Genomic DNA, 13668 nt, shown 5'->3' on the forward strand with positions numbered 1-13668 from the left:
CTGCGGGCAGGCGCTAGCGGATAGAGAGCTAGCTGCAGGCAGACGCTAGCTGCGCTCTTCTGGAATGGGGCGCGGTCCTGTCTCTTTAAGACAATTTGTCAGCGTTCAGCCAATCGGAGGCGGCGGGGGGGAGGGCAGGGAGCGGGTGGGTAGCAACAGTTGCCCTGGTGAGGACGAAGCGCCATAGCCACGGTAGCCCTGGCGACAAGAACCCAGCAACGAGGATCAACAACAACAACAACTGAATCGGCCATAAATATAAAAGAAGACATTTTACCGGTGAGAAAAACAAACGTGGACGCCGAGGCGAGGCCCCCGGCGCTCAGCGGGAGTGCCGTCCATTGCCGCCCCGGCGGAGCGGCGCCGGGGCTTTTTGCCCCGTTGTTCCCGGAGCCATAGCAGGCGCCGCCGTCCACTTAGCATCCAAGCTAGCCGTTGCGCGGACGCCCGCCCGGGCACGGTTCCCCGGCGCGCCGCCCGGGGAACCGGCGGACCGGGGACGCGGAGCCGTGCTCGCCACGACGACGCAGCCGTCCGTGTCCTCTCCGGCGGCCCGTTGTTATGGCGATGCCAAATGCATCGGTAACCGTTACAAAATGGCGGTTGTTGAAACGTTGGAGAGCAGTTAGCCGTGGAGTTAGCATCACTCCTGCCGCGGCCGCCGGGGACGCGCTGCGGTCCGGGGGCCGCCGGGCCGGGGCCGCTTCGGGGCGGGCGCCCAGGTTTTCTCCTCCGCTCCGGGAAAGCCGTCCTCGGTCCCCGGACCCGAAGCGCGTCCACGCAGCAGGCAGCGGCCCCCGCACAAAGGGAGGCCGGAGCGGGGCAGTCGGGCGGCAGCGGAGCCCGGAGGAGGTGGCTGTGGAGCGGCTTGGTGCTCGGGAGGGTCGCGGCGGGGTGAAGTCGCGGGCAGCCGCTCTCCCACGACCGAGCAGCCCGGGGGCCGGCGCAGGGTGGGAGTGCAGGGGCGTGGCAGAGGGGGCGTCTGGGCCGGTGCTGTGGAGGAGCCGTCACCGACAGTAGAACCAGCAGCTTCCAGCGAGGCAGTCAGCAGGCAGGGCTTCCGGAGCCGGGCCTCTGCTCCGGAGAACCACACGCTCGGGTCTGAGCCTGCATGCAGACCTCAGTGGAGGGCAAGCAGCTGCAGTCTGATCTGCACGGGGCAGGTGACCCCAACGTTCGCTCCAGTCCACACACACACACACACACGCACGCACGCACGCACGCACGCACGCACGCACACACACACACACACACACACACACACACACACACACACACACACACACACGCACGCACACACACCACCTCAGCTGCTTGTTCAGCTGCTCAGCAGTGGGTCTAAACAGACTCCAGCTGCATGTAGGCAACATTGAAAGCCCAGGAGTGAGTATTCCCTCCTCCTGTGAGCAGATCAGAGATGTTGAGGATGCTGTGACAGCCGTCAGCGGCCTCACGTAAAGGGATGAAATGTGAATGAACTGGAAGGACAGCCGAGAGCTCAGACCTCTGCCACCTTTACTTCCTTAGTGAGGAAGGAAAATGTCCTTGGGTAAAAGAAAGCATTTATTTTTACCATTTTTATCAAAATAAAAATTCCACCAACCAGCGTGTGATTGATATGTTTATGATGGAATGCACTGTTCTTGATAAGAGCAGCTGCAGTGATGTTCCACAAAGGGTGGCTTGTTTCAACCGCTGGAAGCGGGAGACCAGCAGAACCACCATTCATCTCTGTGCACAGACTGAAGGAGAAGGAAACAGTGTTTGACAAAGGTTCAGCGGAGGGTCTCCTTTCACCCTCTGACTTGCTGCTTGAAGGCAGCAGGTCACTGGACGGACTTTGCGTGGCAAACCGAAATACAATGGAAAGTCTCCCGACGTGGTCCTCTCTGGGGCTTCGGTCTTCTCAGGGTGTCGTGGAGAACAATCTGTTTGTGCAGATGAGGTAGTGAAGGAACATGCTAAACAACTTCTCCCTAGTTGAGAATAATCCCCCCCCAGACACCGCTGGTGTGCACCGTCTTTTCCGTTGCACAGTGCCCTCCCTCCATGCTACCCTCATTTTCAGTCATTCAAATGTAATCGCGTGGCCCTGGCTTTTAGTGAAATTATTTATCATGTTTGCCCTCCTGGTTGTCGGTCCACCGGGCTATCCCCCCCCCAACCCCCACCGTGCCCAGAGTGTCATTTCCTCAGAGTGACTCCACAGATTAGACTATGTTTTAGGGCGAGGTTGAAAAGCCCTCCCATTAGGATGTGCTTTGTTTTTTGTGACCAAAAGAGTTTTCCCCAGCGTGTGCTCCCGTCCATGGTCGAAGCTACATCATTCTGTATTTGCCGGTCCCGTGGTCATCTGATGGCTCTGTTCGGAAGGGCTACGATTGATCGATTCGTTGATTGAGATTGATTTGATCGGCAATTATTATCAATCGGTTCTTTGAGTTTGTGTACATTTAGCACACCTGCAGAGATTGTGTGCGTGTGTTTGATAATATTATGGTGTCGTGCGGTGTTGTTTCATCACCGTAGACCCAGAGACCAGATGGTTCCCCGGGCATCAGCCGATGTCGACCAGGATAACAAACATCCTCCTTGTAATCATGTTCCCAGTAACCTCCGGGTGTGGTTCAGATGCGATTTAAAACCTTGCTTTGCTCGTTCTTCGGCTCTCTGTCACGTTTGTTGAACTGTGGCGCTCCAGTCTTTGTGAGTGCGGCCTTGGTGAGAGGAATGCAGTATCATTTGGGAGAGGCTTTGATTACACTTCTAAATCCCCAGTTGCAGTTGTAACTATCCTTCTTACAAGCATCTACACAGCCCCCAAATGTGTCTAACTATGTGTCTCCCTTCTTTCTGCTTCAGGGTGACTCCCAGCTCATGTAATGGCCACCTCAGGCTACGTAGGCGAGATACAGCCGACGGCCCAAACCCAAGCTGCTGCCGTCCAGCCCGGGCAGCCCGATGCCAGCTCCACATCTGCTGCGGCACCTCAGTTTCTGGCAGAGATTCAGACAACAGTGGCCACCCCCACGGTGGTCGCACCGGCGGGCCAAACTGCGCCTACTGAGCAAGCCGCGTCCATCACGTCACCGAAGGCTGCCGCCGGCGGTCAAAGCCAGTCCGTTCCACAGGCACCGCCGGCGCAGACGCAGTATGTGACAGCAGAAATCCAGGGTTCCCCCACAGAGCCCGGAAACGGTCAGAGTGCGCCTCAGTACATTGTCGTCACAGTCACAGGTAAGAGCTTAACACGGCAGCATGACTGTTGTTGAGCCCGGGCTCCGTGCCTTCCATCTTTCAGACCTGAGGGACTTTCTGCACGGCCTCGGTGGTTGAAGTCACCCTGCTTCGCCGCCTGCTATCGTCACAAAGAAACGTAGACTTTCACATTTCCCGTCCCGTCTCGAGTTAAAGGAGTCGGCGCATTCAGATGGCGCCCTCAAGGTTGGATTGGGCTTCAGTTTAGAGTCGGAGGAGCCTCCGTCATCTTGCAGTGTTTCATTGAGTTCCGTTCCAGAAAAGGCATTGCTGTTGGACATCGATGGTTGTGAACGCCACACAGCCCGTCCTGGCATTTGCAAATTATCTTTCACAGCTTTTACTCACTATATCACTGCAGACGTGACTTCCTGCCAATCCCATTGCAAAGGCCTAAATATGACAGTAAATTCAAGCCGGTTTCCCGTCGCCACGGATTTGTATTCTAGTTAAAGACGCTGTGGCTGAACATCCTGCTAGTTGTAATCCAAACCCGAGCTGCCGGTGTTCAGTATGCAGTATGTGTTTCTAACACGCCGTTGCACTTGCGTTACCTCTTTGCCCCCCAGAAGGCTCCCTCCACTCGAGTGACAGCGTGTCAGAGTCGAGTCCACCGCCGGCCGTGGTGCAGACTGGGGTTCCGACCCAGGTGGTGCAACAGGTTCAGGCAGCCCAGCAGGTAACGTATGCTCACACACACACACACACACACACACACACACACACACACACACACACACACACACACACACACACACACATACAAATACTCTGTCAGAAAGCGTCAGCGCCGATTCTCACAAAGGCTCCCGTGTCTTTTGTGAATGTGAACAGAGGTCCGTCGTGCAAGCCACCTCTCAGATCGCCAAGACGGAGCCAGGGACCCAGCTCAGTGTCACCAGTCTGCAGCCCGTGCATATCAGCCCAGACGTAAGTGACACCGACACCCGTGCATGATCACCGCACGCCGCCCCAGTGGAACTCCATACCCGCTGATTCTCATTGGCACTAAAAGTGACACGCGGCTGTGTTGGAATTGCCGCACAGGTCGTCCATCACGTCTGACCTTTGACCCTCTGAATATGTGTACAACTTTGGCTAAGCAATCGGTCATTTCATCGCATCTGTGGCTGAATCTGCCTCTGCCGGCTTCCAGCTCCTGCATAGCACCGGAACGACACAGGTAGCTAGGGATAAGACACAAGAAGAGCGGCCTCATGAGATAGGACAGCCAAGCGGGCCGGTCTGGGCGGCGGCAGACGACACGGGAGACTGTCCCGCTTTTCCCCTCTTGTTCCCCGTGGACGTTGAGTATAACCATTCGCTCGATCTGTTCTATGTGAAAATGGAGAAAGACTTACCAGCGGTCATCGGCTCAGGCTCCGCTCAGTCGCCGCTGCTGCCTGCGTCCGACGATTTCCAAGTAGGTCAGGGACACGAGGGCGACCGCTGCTATGCAGTCAGGGGAATGTCAGAGGGATCTGCTGTAACCTAAACATGCTCTGGAGTTCTATGTAGAAAAGATACCCGTGCAAATGACGTGAGGAAGATGTTAACGTGCGTGTGTGCTTGGTCCTTAGGTCCAGCAGCAGCTTACTACAGTGCCGGTGCAACACGTGTACACCAACCAAGTGCAGTATGTGGAAGGAGGTGACGCAAACTACACCGCAAGCACCATGTACGTGGCCAGCTCTGTCTCTCACACACACACACACACACACACACACACACACACACACACCGACATCAGTCTGTCCAACAACTGAACTGATTTGTGTGACGGTTCTATCGAAGCTTCCTTTTTCCTCTCCCGTCCAGCCGCTCCAGCACCTTCCCGTACACTGACACGGCCCTGTACACCCAGAGCACGGCCGCCCAGTATTACGAGGGCCAGCCGACCTCGGGCTCTCAGCCCTCCACCCCTGGCACGCCTCTCACGGTCTCTGTGACCGCGGGCGCCACAGGGGGCGTGTCCATGTTTGTCGCCCAGCCCACCAGCGCAGCCGGGGGCGGAGCCACGGTGGTGTCCACAGGTAGCACTACCAACGGAGCGGAGGATGGGGCGGGCACCAACGGTGGTGCCACAGGAAGTTATGTGATCCAGGGGGGTTACATGCTGGGCGGCAGCAGCGGGGGGGCCACTAGCAACAGTCAGAACTACACACACACTGCCCGCGCCTCCCCGGCCACTGTGAGTATTACAGAGGGCGAGGAGAGTAGCGTGCCGTCGGCAGACAAGAAGGTATGCAGAGGCGCCAAGCGCAGGAATTTCTTTCTGTTTCGTTTTCATCTGCACAACCCTTCGGCGGCGCACGCCGATGATGTCATGCTTGAGTGTTGTCACGTGGAAAGCACAATTAAAAATGACGAGATTCATAGCAGAAGAAACGCCCTGTGCCACATTTCGATCGCCGGTCCCAATGCAATGATTGGAGCGAGCGGTATTTTTAACTGTGATTTCCAGCTCAAAGGCAAAACCCCGACTTCATGTTCATACCATGACAGTGCATGTGACGAAGAGCATTTTAACTTGCCTGAAATGCTTCGACGCCGCCCTCTTTCTTCACAGCGAGCCCCATACTCTAAAAGATAGCAGACATCCCATGAACACGCCGGTTCATCGATTCATCGCATACCAAAGTTGTATGCCACGGCACGCACGTGAATGTCTCTGTGTTTCATCCCGGAGTGATCACCGATCCGAAATCCCGTGGGTTTTTTTGTTCTCGTGTCAGACAGAAAGTATGCATGCGTGTCGTGCACGTGAAAATGTGCTTTTGGGTTTGCGTTGAAAAATGTGTAACCAAGCGTATTTACTTTGCACGTATTTGCTTTGCTAATTGCACCAGCCTCTTCTTCTTTCATTGCCTGCGTGTCAGGTACAGTGGTTGCTGGACAACTATGAAACAGCTGAAGGTGTGAGTCTGCCCCGTTCCACTCTCTACTGCCACTACCTGCTGCACTGCCAGGAGCAGAAACTGGAGCCTGTCAATGCCGCCTCTTTTGGGAAACTTATCCGATCCGTGTTCATGGGGCTACGCACTCGTCGCCTGGGCACTCGGTAAGAAGCCGCACGCGGGGATCGACCCTTTACCGCGGCATGCCAGACCTGTTTGAAAGACGTGTCCGGTGAAAGGCAGCACGGGAAAATGTGTCTCCGATGAAGGCCCCTGGAGAAACGGTACGCCGGAACGGCCAAGCATCGACGCGGCGAATCTCCTGGGTAACCGGAAGGTTGCTTTGAAGACAATCCTTCGACCGTTCTTTCTGGCTCAGTGACTGGCGCCCGCAGCGGGCGGCTGTGCGGAATGCCAGTCGGCATCTGAGCGCATTATCTGCCGGATTATGCGCGATAGGGGGGGGGGCACAGATCTTGGTCTGAAAATGCACAGAGCTCCGCGGCGCTTTGCAGAACGTCTGCCTAACAGAGGTGGGTGGAGTCGAGGACGGACAGAACGCGTGTGGGCGAGCGGGTTTCACGGGATGACACAACTCGCTAAGCTACTGCTGCAAAAACGCAGTACTTGCTTTAACCGAGTTTTATAATGTGATGCCTTTCAACGTCCAAAGGCCTAACGTCCGGCCATATATAGTGTTCAATTTGAACCTCATTAAGGTTAGTCTAGTCCAGGTTTTTTGGCACATACCTGCTCTCACGGCACGGCGGCAGCAGTTGTCCTGAGGATGACGGTGCGAAACACTGACATTGCCTGCTAATGTGAAACAGATCATTTCTTTGATTCAAAGCCTATCGCAACAGCTATTCAGAGTACTTGGATTAGTCACGGAGGAGTCCTGAATGTGGCTACGGGCTCAAAACGGGGGTAAACACGGGCGTAGGCTGGTTTTCCTTGCCTTTTTTGCTCTTTCATTTGGAATTGACAACAATGCGATTCAGTGTTATGGAAAAGAAATGCAATCTCCTCTCCGCAGGGGCAATTCCAAATATCATTATTACGGATTAAGGATCAAAGCAGGCTCCTCTCTTCTCCGGCTGATGGAAGACCAACAACATCTGGCCATGAGGCAGCAGCCCTTCTCCCAAAAACAGAGGTGCACCAACACCCCCTGACACGCGACGTGGCCAAAGGCCTTCTCGACGTTTCCCGCGTCTCCGTCTCGTCTTTGTCTGTCGGACTTACTGGATTTGAAAGCCCACAGTGATTCACGCGTGTGCTTTTACGTGCGACTTTCAGGTTGAAGCCGGTTCATAAGGTGGAGGGAATGACCAACGGGACGGTGGCGGGGGCGGGCCAGCAGCAGCAGCAGCAGCAGCAGCAGCAGGGGTCGGGACACGTGGATATCAGCACGCAGGTTCAGCAGTACCAGCAGTTCCTCGGTGGGTCCCCCGTGCTCGAAGCCGTGCAGACGCTCAGCAGATAGCCGAACTACTTCCATATTGTCCCCGCAAGGCCGATCACGTCGGGGATCTGCGGTCCTCCGCTCGTGGAGGACGGCAGCATCGCGCGCATGATACGTTCTGCAGCTTCGTTTCGCGGCGATTAAGATTTTGGTGGGACGTGGCTGCAGTGTGTGTGACCGTGACTGTGTCCAGATGCATCCCGAGCACTCCCGGACTTCCCGGACATCGACCTGCAGGGCAAGTCTCTACCCGAGGGCATTGAGCTGGACCACATTAAGAGCTTTCAGCTGCTCTACAGGGAACATTGTGAGGTAAGTGGCCGCACCCGCTGGTCCTCTTTGAGGGTCACCTTCAGATGCAACTCTCGCTTTGAGGTCGTACGCATGAGATTGTCTTTCCCGTATTTCCTCAGGCTATATTGGATGTGATGGTCAACCTGCAGTTCACCCTGGTGGAGACCCTGTGGAAGACCTTCTGGAGATTCAGCCAGAGTCAGGCTGGAGACGCTACGTTGGCTGTGTGAGGGACTGGGATTTATCAGCAAACATTGAAAATTCATTTTTTGCGCCCAAGATGCTACGTGGTTCTCCGGGCCGTCGGCGGTTCTGTTTCTAACAACAACATGTGGCTCTAAAACCCGCCCGGCAGCCACGACGAGTCCGAGAAGCGTCTCCCAAAGTCCTGCCTGGTGCTGCTGTGCAAGTATGAGCCAGTTCTGCGCTGGAGCCGCGACTGTGACAACAGCCTGTACCAGGGCCTGGTGGAGATCCTCATCCCCGATGTCCTCAGACCCATCCCCAGTAAGCCTTCAGCAGCCGCCCTTTGCAGTCAGACACCGGGGTCTGTTCTCAGACGCAGATATGTTATGCTATGTGTTGCCATTTAAGACTCATGGTAGGGTAGCCGTCTTTGAGCTGCCTGGGACACGAAGCCTGCCGTTTTTCCCTGGTGGTCCTCAGGAGGCACCGCTGCAGTGTATGTGTGTGTCTCGGAGCTCGCTCTTTGTGTGGTCTGAACGGGGCGGGGGGGGGGGTTATGGTTAGGGTAGGCCCATTGAGCCTAGAGTAGGTGGCTTGGATCGTCGTCTCCTCATCCGTCCACCGGTGCCTGATAGTGTGTGTGAACACGCTTTCCGGGCCGGGTCTACCTTTCATTGCCATCAAGCGGAAACCGTCGTTTGTGTCCGGCGTAAAAACACGTGCGTGATCCACACACCGTGACTAGCCCTCGTCTCGACGGCCCTCCTGGGGCGCCGGCTGACCGGCAGGGGTTGTTTTTGGCTCTTCGACAATACTTTGGCCCAGTTCTCAGAGAATGTGATTCCGCTCCTTCGTCTTCCCCAGGTGCCTTAACTCAAGCCATCCGGAACTTTGCAAAGAGCCTGGAGAGCTGGCTGACCAACGCCATGATGAACATCCCTGAGGAGATGGTCCGTATCAAGGTGACTCTTCGGCGCTCCTCCTCCCCCCCGAGGGACCTGTTTGCAGCTGCGCGTGTGATCAGCCACCGACCGTAGCGGACTCTTTTGGAGAGCGCCGTTCGTGGGAGATCTGGGGCAGGCGTGGAAATGGAGGCGCGAAGCCTCGGACCCGGTCGGTTCCCCGTCCGACGGCGGCTCGATCGGCTCCCGGGTCGGGGACTCCGGAGCGGCGGCCCGCTCCGGGTCCTCATGAGGGAGCTCTTCGGTAGCCGTTTGCGTGTTTGTAAAGTGGTGTCACAGCTGCCCCCCCCCGCTCTCTGTGCTGCCGTCTCAGGTCACCTCGGCCAATGCGTTTGCCCAGACCCTGAGGCGCTACACCAGTCTGAACCATCTGGCCCAGGCGGCCCGCGCCGTCCTCCAGAACACGGCCCAGATCAACCAGATGCTCTCCGACCTCAACCGTGTCGATTTTGCCAACGTCCAGGTGAGCGTGGTCGGACGGACCCGCGGCCCTCCGTGCTTCGGCTTTCGATTTCTTCTAAGTCGGTGTGCTTCTTCCAAACTGGAAACAAAGGCCACTTCCTCTTCCTCCTCCCCGCCGGCGAGACGGCTGGCGGCCGCCCAACGGCTCCGCCTCCGCCTCGGAGCGAACCTTGTCTGCTGTTTTTGGGTTTGAAAGGCTATCCGTCTCCTTGTGGCCGCTGCCTGACGCCGCACCCCGTCCTCTCCCCGCCCCCAGGAGCAGGCTTCATGGGTGTGCCGCTGTGAAGACCGCGTTGTCCAGCGGCTGGAGCAGGACTTCAAACTGACCCTCCAGCAGCAGAACTCCCTGGAGCAGTGGGCCGCTTGGCTGGACGGGGTGGTCTCACAGGTGCTCAAGCCCTACCAGCACAGCCCTACTTTTCCCAAGGCTGCCAAGCTCTTCCTGCTCAAGTGGTCCTTCTACAGGTATGACGGAGCACAGGGGACAGATCAGAGCATGCGTGACATGTATAGGCTCTGGACCAAACACACACACACACACACACACACACACACACACACACACACACACACACAGCTAAAATATGTTTAGTTATACTTTCCCGCTCCTTGTTCGGACAAGGCTCCCCGCCAGATTCAAGAGTCCATCTTAGGATGATGGCACGGCTGTGGTCGGTCGGTCGGTCGCAGAGAAACTGAAGCGTGCACTTTATGTCCGGCGGCGGCCCCTGTTTGGCTTTGCCCGTTTTGAACTTGCACGCTTCTAAGATCGCACGAACGCGCTGTTTGTCGGCCTGCCGTCTGCGTCTCCAGCTCCATGGTGATCAGGGACCTGACCCTGCGGAGTGCGGCCAGCTTCGGGTCCTTCCACCTGATCCGCCTGCTGTACGACGAATACATGTACTACCTGATAGAGCACCGAGTGGCCCAGGCGAAAGGGGAGACCCCCATCGCCGTCATGGGAGAGGTAAGAAAACACGGCCGCGCGAAGCTTCGCTCTGCATCGGACCTTCAACGCGTCCCTCTCTCCCGTAGTTTGCCAGCTTAGGACGGGGACTCAACCTGCTGGATCCTGACAAAGGCAAGTAGCAGCTCCCGTCGCTGCGTCTCAGTTTTGGCTGTTTGTGTCACCGCGCCCTTCCCTTGTTTGTCACAGAGGAGGAGGAGGAAGAGGAGGAGGAGAGCGACGATGAAGGCCAGGAGCTGTCCCTGCCCTCGGACGGGCCGGTGCTGGGAGAGGAGTCTCTGGAGCCTCCCGCCAAGCTGGCAAGAACCGACCAGAGGGTGCTCTTCGCCACGGGATCCGCCGACAACTGAGCGGAGAGCGGGAAGTGGGTCGCCGCTGTCGGTTTGACACACGGATGTACAGAGAACACTAATTTATAGCCGGACACGTGTACATACGTCGGATCTTGTAAATGTACGTGCACAGTTTCTCTGCGGTCACTCCTGCGTACTGTATCCCCACCCCCCTTTTATGAACACACACAAGTGTAAAGAAGTATTGCTGCTGCCTGGAAGGCACACACACACACACACACACTCACACTCACACACACCGGCACCTCTCATCGAGCGCACGGTCGGCCTCATGCAAGAACCTTCTCCAACAACCTACGTCGAATTCCCCCCTTTTCCGGAGGCTGCGCCCCGCCGTCATGCGGTCCTCTGAGGCGCCTCCCGAGGCCAGAGGCCCGGCACGCCGGCGGAGGGACGGAGAGGAAGTCGAGAAGTGGAGTCCCGCTTCCAGGAAGGGAACAACGGAGTCACGCGAGCCGTGGAGGCGGCGTGACGGTGAGCTGCGCGGAGGACAGCGCTCCCGCCCGGGCCGGAGCCGACGGCCAGACGCTCGGACCTTCGAGACGCCGCCTCTTTGACGGACGCAGGAGATTCGGAGCCGCTGACATCCGTCCTTCTCGTAGCTTCGGTCACGAATGCTGTATTTTAAATGGCGTTCGGGAAGCGAAGCGAGCGGTAACACGGAGCCTTAACTGTCAGATGCTGCCGAGCGGCATCCAGTCGCTCCCAAGGCTGATATATTGGTTTCCGGTCGTTGCCACGTCAAGTCATGAACGGAACGCGATCAGCCGGACCGAGGGACGTTTGTCGTTGAGAGCACACAGTGGAGCGTCTGGTCGGCACCGCTCCCGGACTCGGATCGTACCAAAGAGAAATCCCCCTCGGCGTTCTTGCATGAGGCCCGCTTGTCTGAAGCGCATTAGGAAACCGTTTCAGAGGCAGGCGGAGCTTTCGGCCCGCAACGTGGCCGTAAACCTGGACTCAAGCCAGGCCAGTCTTTTGTCCTGCCGTCGCCTGGAACCCTGCCGAGCCTGGCTGGCAGGCGGCTGCTCGCCAAGGGTCTTCAAATGTCACTGCCCAATCAAAGCGGTCACCAATAAACTGTGTGTGTGTGTGTGTGTGTGTGTGTGTGTGTGATCTGCTCAAAGAAGAGCAAAGTGCCCCTCCAGTACTCAAAGTATTTGTAGATTGGCTGGAGGTGCTCGGGGTCTAATGTTTGTGTTTTCTATTCCCTGTCGTGTATTTGCTGTGTGCTCGACTGAACGCTGTGGTCAAACCGCTCTGCTGTTACTTTTGGAAGCCAACCGAAGTGTGCGCGTGCGTGCGTGCGTGCGTGCGTGCGTGCGTGTCTGGTCGTGTGATTACGAGATGATGTTTTCTAAGATGTTCAAATGTGATTTGGATGATGTTGAGATTTCCTGTTTGACTTAATTTGCTTGTAAAGGAATTCCTCGTGTTCTGGGAGTGCCTGTTGCAGCTGCTACACACACTTGTAAAGACAAAGCTACGGCTGTGGAACAGGGACCGCCGGTTGCTGCGAAAACCCCCCGTTCTAGAGGAAACGGTTCCACGAGTGAGCTGCTGTCCGTGTCATATTTGCGTTCCAAGTGCTTCATTCCTGTCCATCTCAAGGTTCCTGTGGCCTCATTCTCCTCTGACATGACCCGTCTTTCCCCATTCCTTGTTTTTGCCTCTGTGCCAAACCCACTTGCTTTTATCCCCAATACCATTGTTTTGAGATGATTTTCTGTGCCTGAGTAAGAACAGTGATATACTTCGATTCTACTGTAAATTTACCCCTTCCTTTGAATTTAATGTCACTAAGTGAACCTCGTGCTGTGTACGGTGCTGTGTCGTCACACATTGTAAGCAACCTTTGTGTGCATTATCGCGTCCGTCCCGTCATCCATCCCTTCGTGTTTGATCATGTGGGATGGCCGTCTGCGGCCCCCCGTCTTATCTCGGAGCATCTCGCCCTCCTGCCAATGGCTTTGTTTTCATACGTTAGCACCGTCTGTCAACATCGCTTCCTGTAAACATGTGTCAACCGCGAGAATTCTCAAACGACGTCTCTTAACCCTGGCGATGCGCACCTTTTCACCTGAGCATCGCGAGCCTCAAACCAGCACACCATCTGTCCTTCGTAGGGAGTCCAACGCACCCGCAGCTGAGTACATATCACACCACAGTCTTCTACTGAGTTACAGCGTACAGAATGGTCATTGTTTACCCGCTAAAAGAAGAAGTCCGGTCATTTTTATAGTGCGTCGTTTCTTATGTACAAAGCAAAGTGAGAAAAACAGATGTTTAGTGGCAGTGTTTTATGGATTTGGTCTGCTATAAGTATGACTGTGCCTTTGGAGGTGGTAGAATGCAATTCAGATGTTTTTAATTTTAAAGATATAAATTAAAGAATTTTTAAAATTGCGCACGTGTTCTCTCCTGTGTCCCGCCACCACCGCGATCCCCAGCGCTCCCAGAGAAACGTTGATCAGGGGCCTCGCGGTGAACGTAGCTCAGCCGGGGTCCGACGGGACTTCTGGAGTCTCTCCAAAGGCGCGGGTGCAGAAAACACACTCGTGACAGAAACCGTTTCCTCTCTGCACCTCTTAGCACTTCTTCGCGGACGAGATCGGACATTTAACGTCTCCTCGGAAACGAGAGCGTCCGCAAAGTTAAAGTCGGCTTTATTGTCGATTTCTCCACAAGTACCAGACATACAGAGGAACGGAGAGGACGTTTCTCACTTTCCCACGCTAACATCAGTTATGGAAAGTGATTGGCGTATTCAGTTTCACTAAAGGATTTCTGCTTTGTTCCCATTTTGTCCCGCAGCAGCAGAGAG

At 56.0% G+C, this 13668-nt stretch overlaps 1 protein-coding gene across 3 annotated transcripts; it reads left to right on the forward strand.

Moving 5' to 3' along the window:
* Nucleotides 1-136: 136 nt before the first annotated feature.
* rfx1a (regulatory factor X, 1a (influences HLA class II expression)) lies at nucleotides 137-13250 on the forward strand. Of its 3 annotated transcripts, none has more exons than XM_086175651.1 (18): nucleotides 137-279; nucleotides 2863-3237; nucleotides 3828-3937; nucleotides 4093-4188; nucleotides 4839-4936; nucleotides 5077-5500; nucleotides 6138-6319; nucleotides 7192-7311; nucleotides 7455-7597; nucleotides 7814-7932; nucleotides 8034-8140; nucleotides 8270-8421; nucleotides 8965-9062; nucleotides 9376-9525; nucleotides 9781-9989; nucleotides 10338-10491; nucleotides 10560-10605; nucleotides 10681-13250. In XM_086175651.1, exons 2-18 carry the CDS (start codon nucleotides 2883-2885, stop codon nucleotides 10839-10841), a joined length of 2724 nt encoding a protein of 907 aa, XP_086031777.1. In that variant the 5' UTR covers nucleotides 137-279; nucleotides 2863-2882; the 3' UTR covers nucleotides 10842-13250. The 3 variants fall into 3 exon arrangements, with proteins under 3 accessions (XP_086031777.1, XP_086031778.1, XP_086031780.1); XM_086175652.1 differs by having other exon boundaries at nucleotides 153-279; nucleotides 6144-6319; XM_086175654.1 differs by having other exon boundaries at nucleotides 153-279; nucleotides 5077-5449.
* The last annotated feature ends 418 nt before the right edge of the window (nucleotides 13251-13668 follow it).

This window comes from Fistularia commersonii, chromosome 28, assembly GCF_037954325.1.
Source record: "Fistularia commersonii isolate RoL2024-O1a breed Wild chromosome 28, RoL_Fcom_v1.0, whole genome shotgun sequence".
Classification (NCBI taxonomy): domain Eukaryota; kingdom Metazoa; phylum Chordata; class Actinopteri; order Syngnathiformes; family Fistulariidae; genus Fistularia; species Fistularia commersonii.

Excerpts from the sequence above, each read along its gene's own strand:
- rfx1a (XM_086175651.1), top strand. The coding sequence starts at position 2,883 with ATGGCCACCTCAGGCTACGTAGGCGAGATACAGCCGACGGCCCAAACC. Across the intron at positions 6,320-7,191 it reads ACTCGTCGCCTGGGCACTCG|GGGCAATTCCAAATATCATT; the intron begins GTAAGAAGCCGC and ends TCCTCTCCGCAG. Across the intron at positions 7,312-7,454 it reads CCCTTCTCCCAAAAACAGAG|GTTGAAGCCGGTTCATAAGG; the intron begins GTGCACCAACAC and ends TGCGACTTTCAG.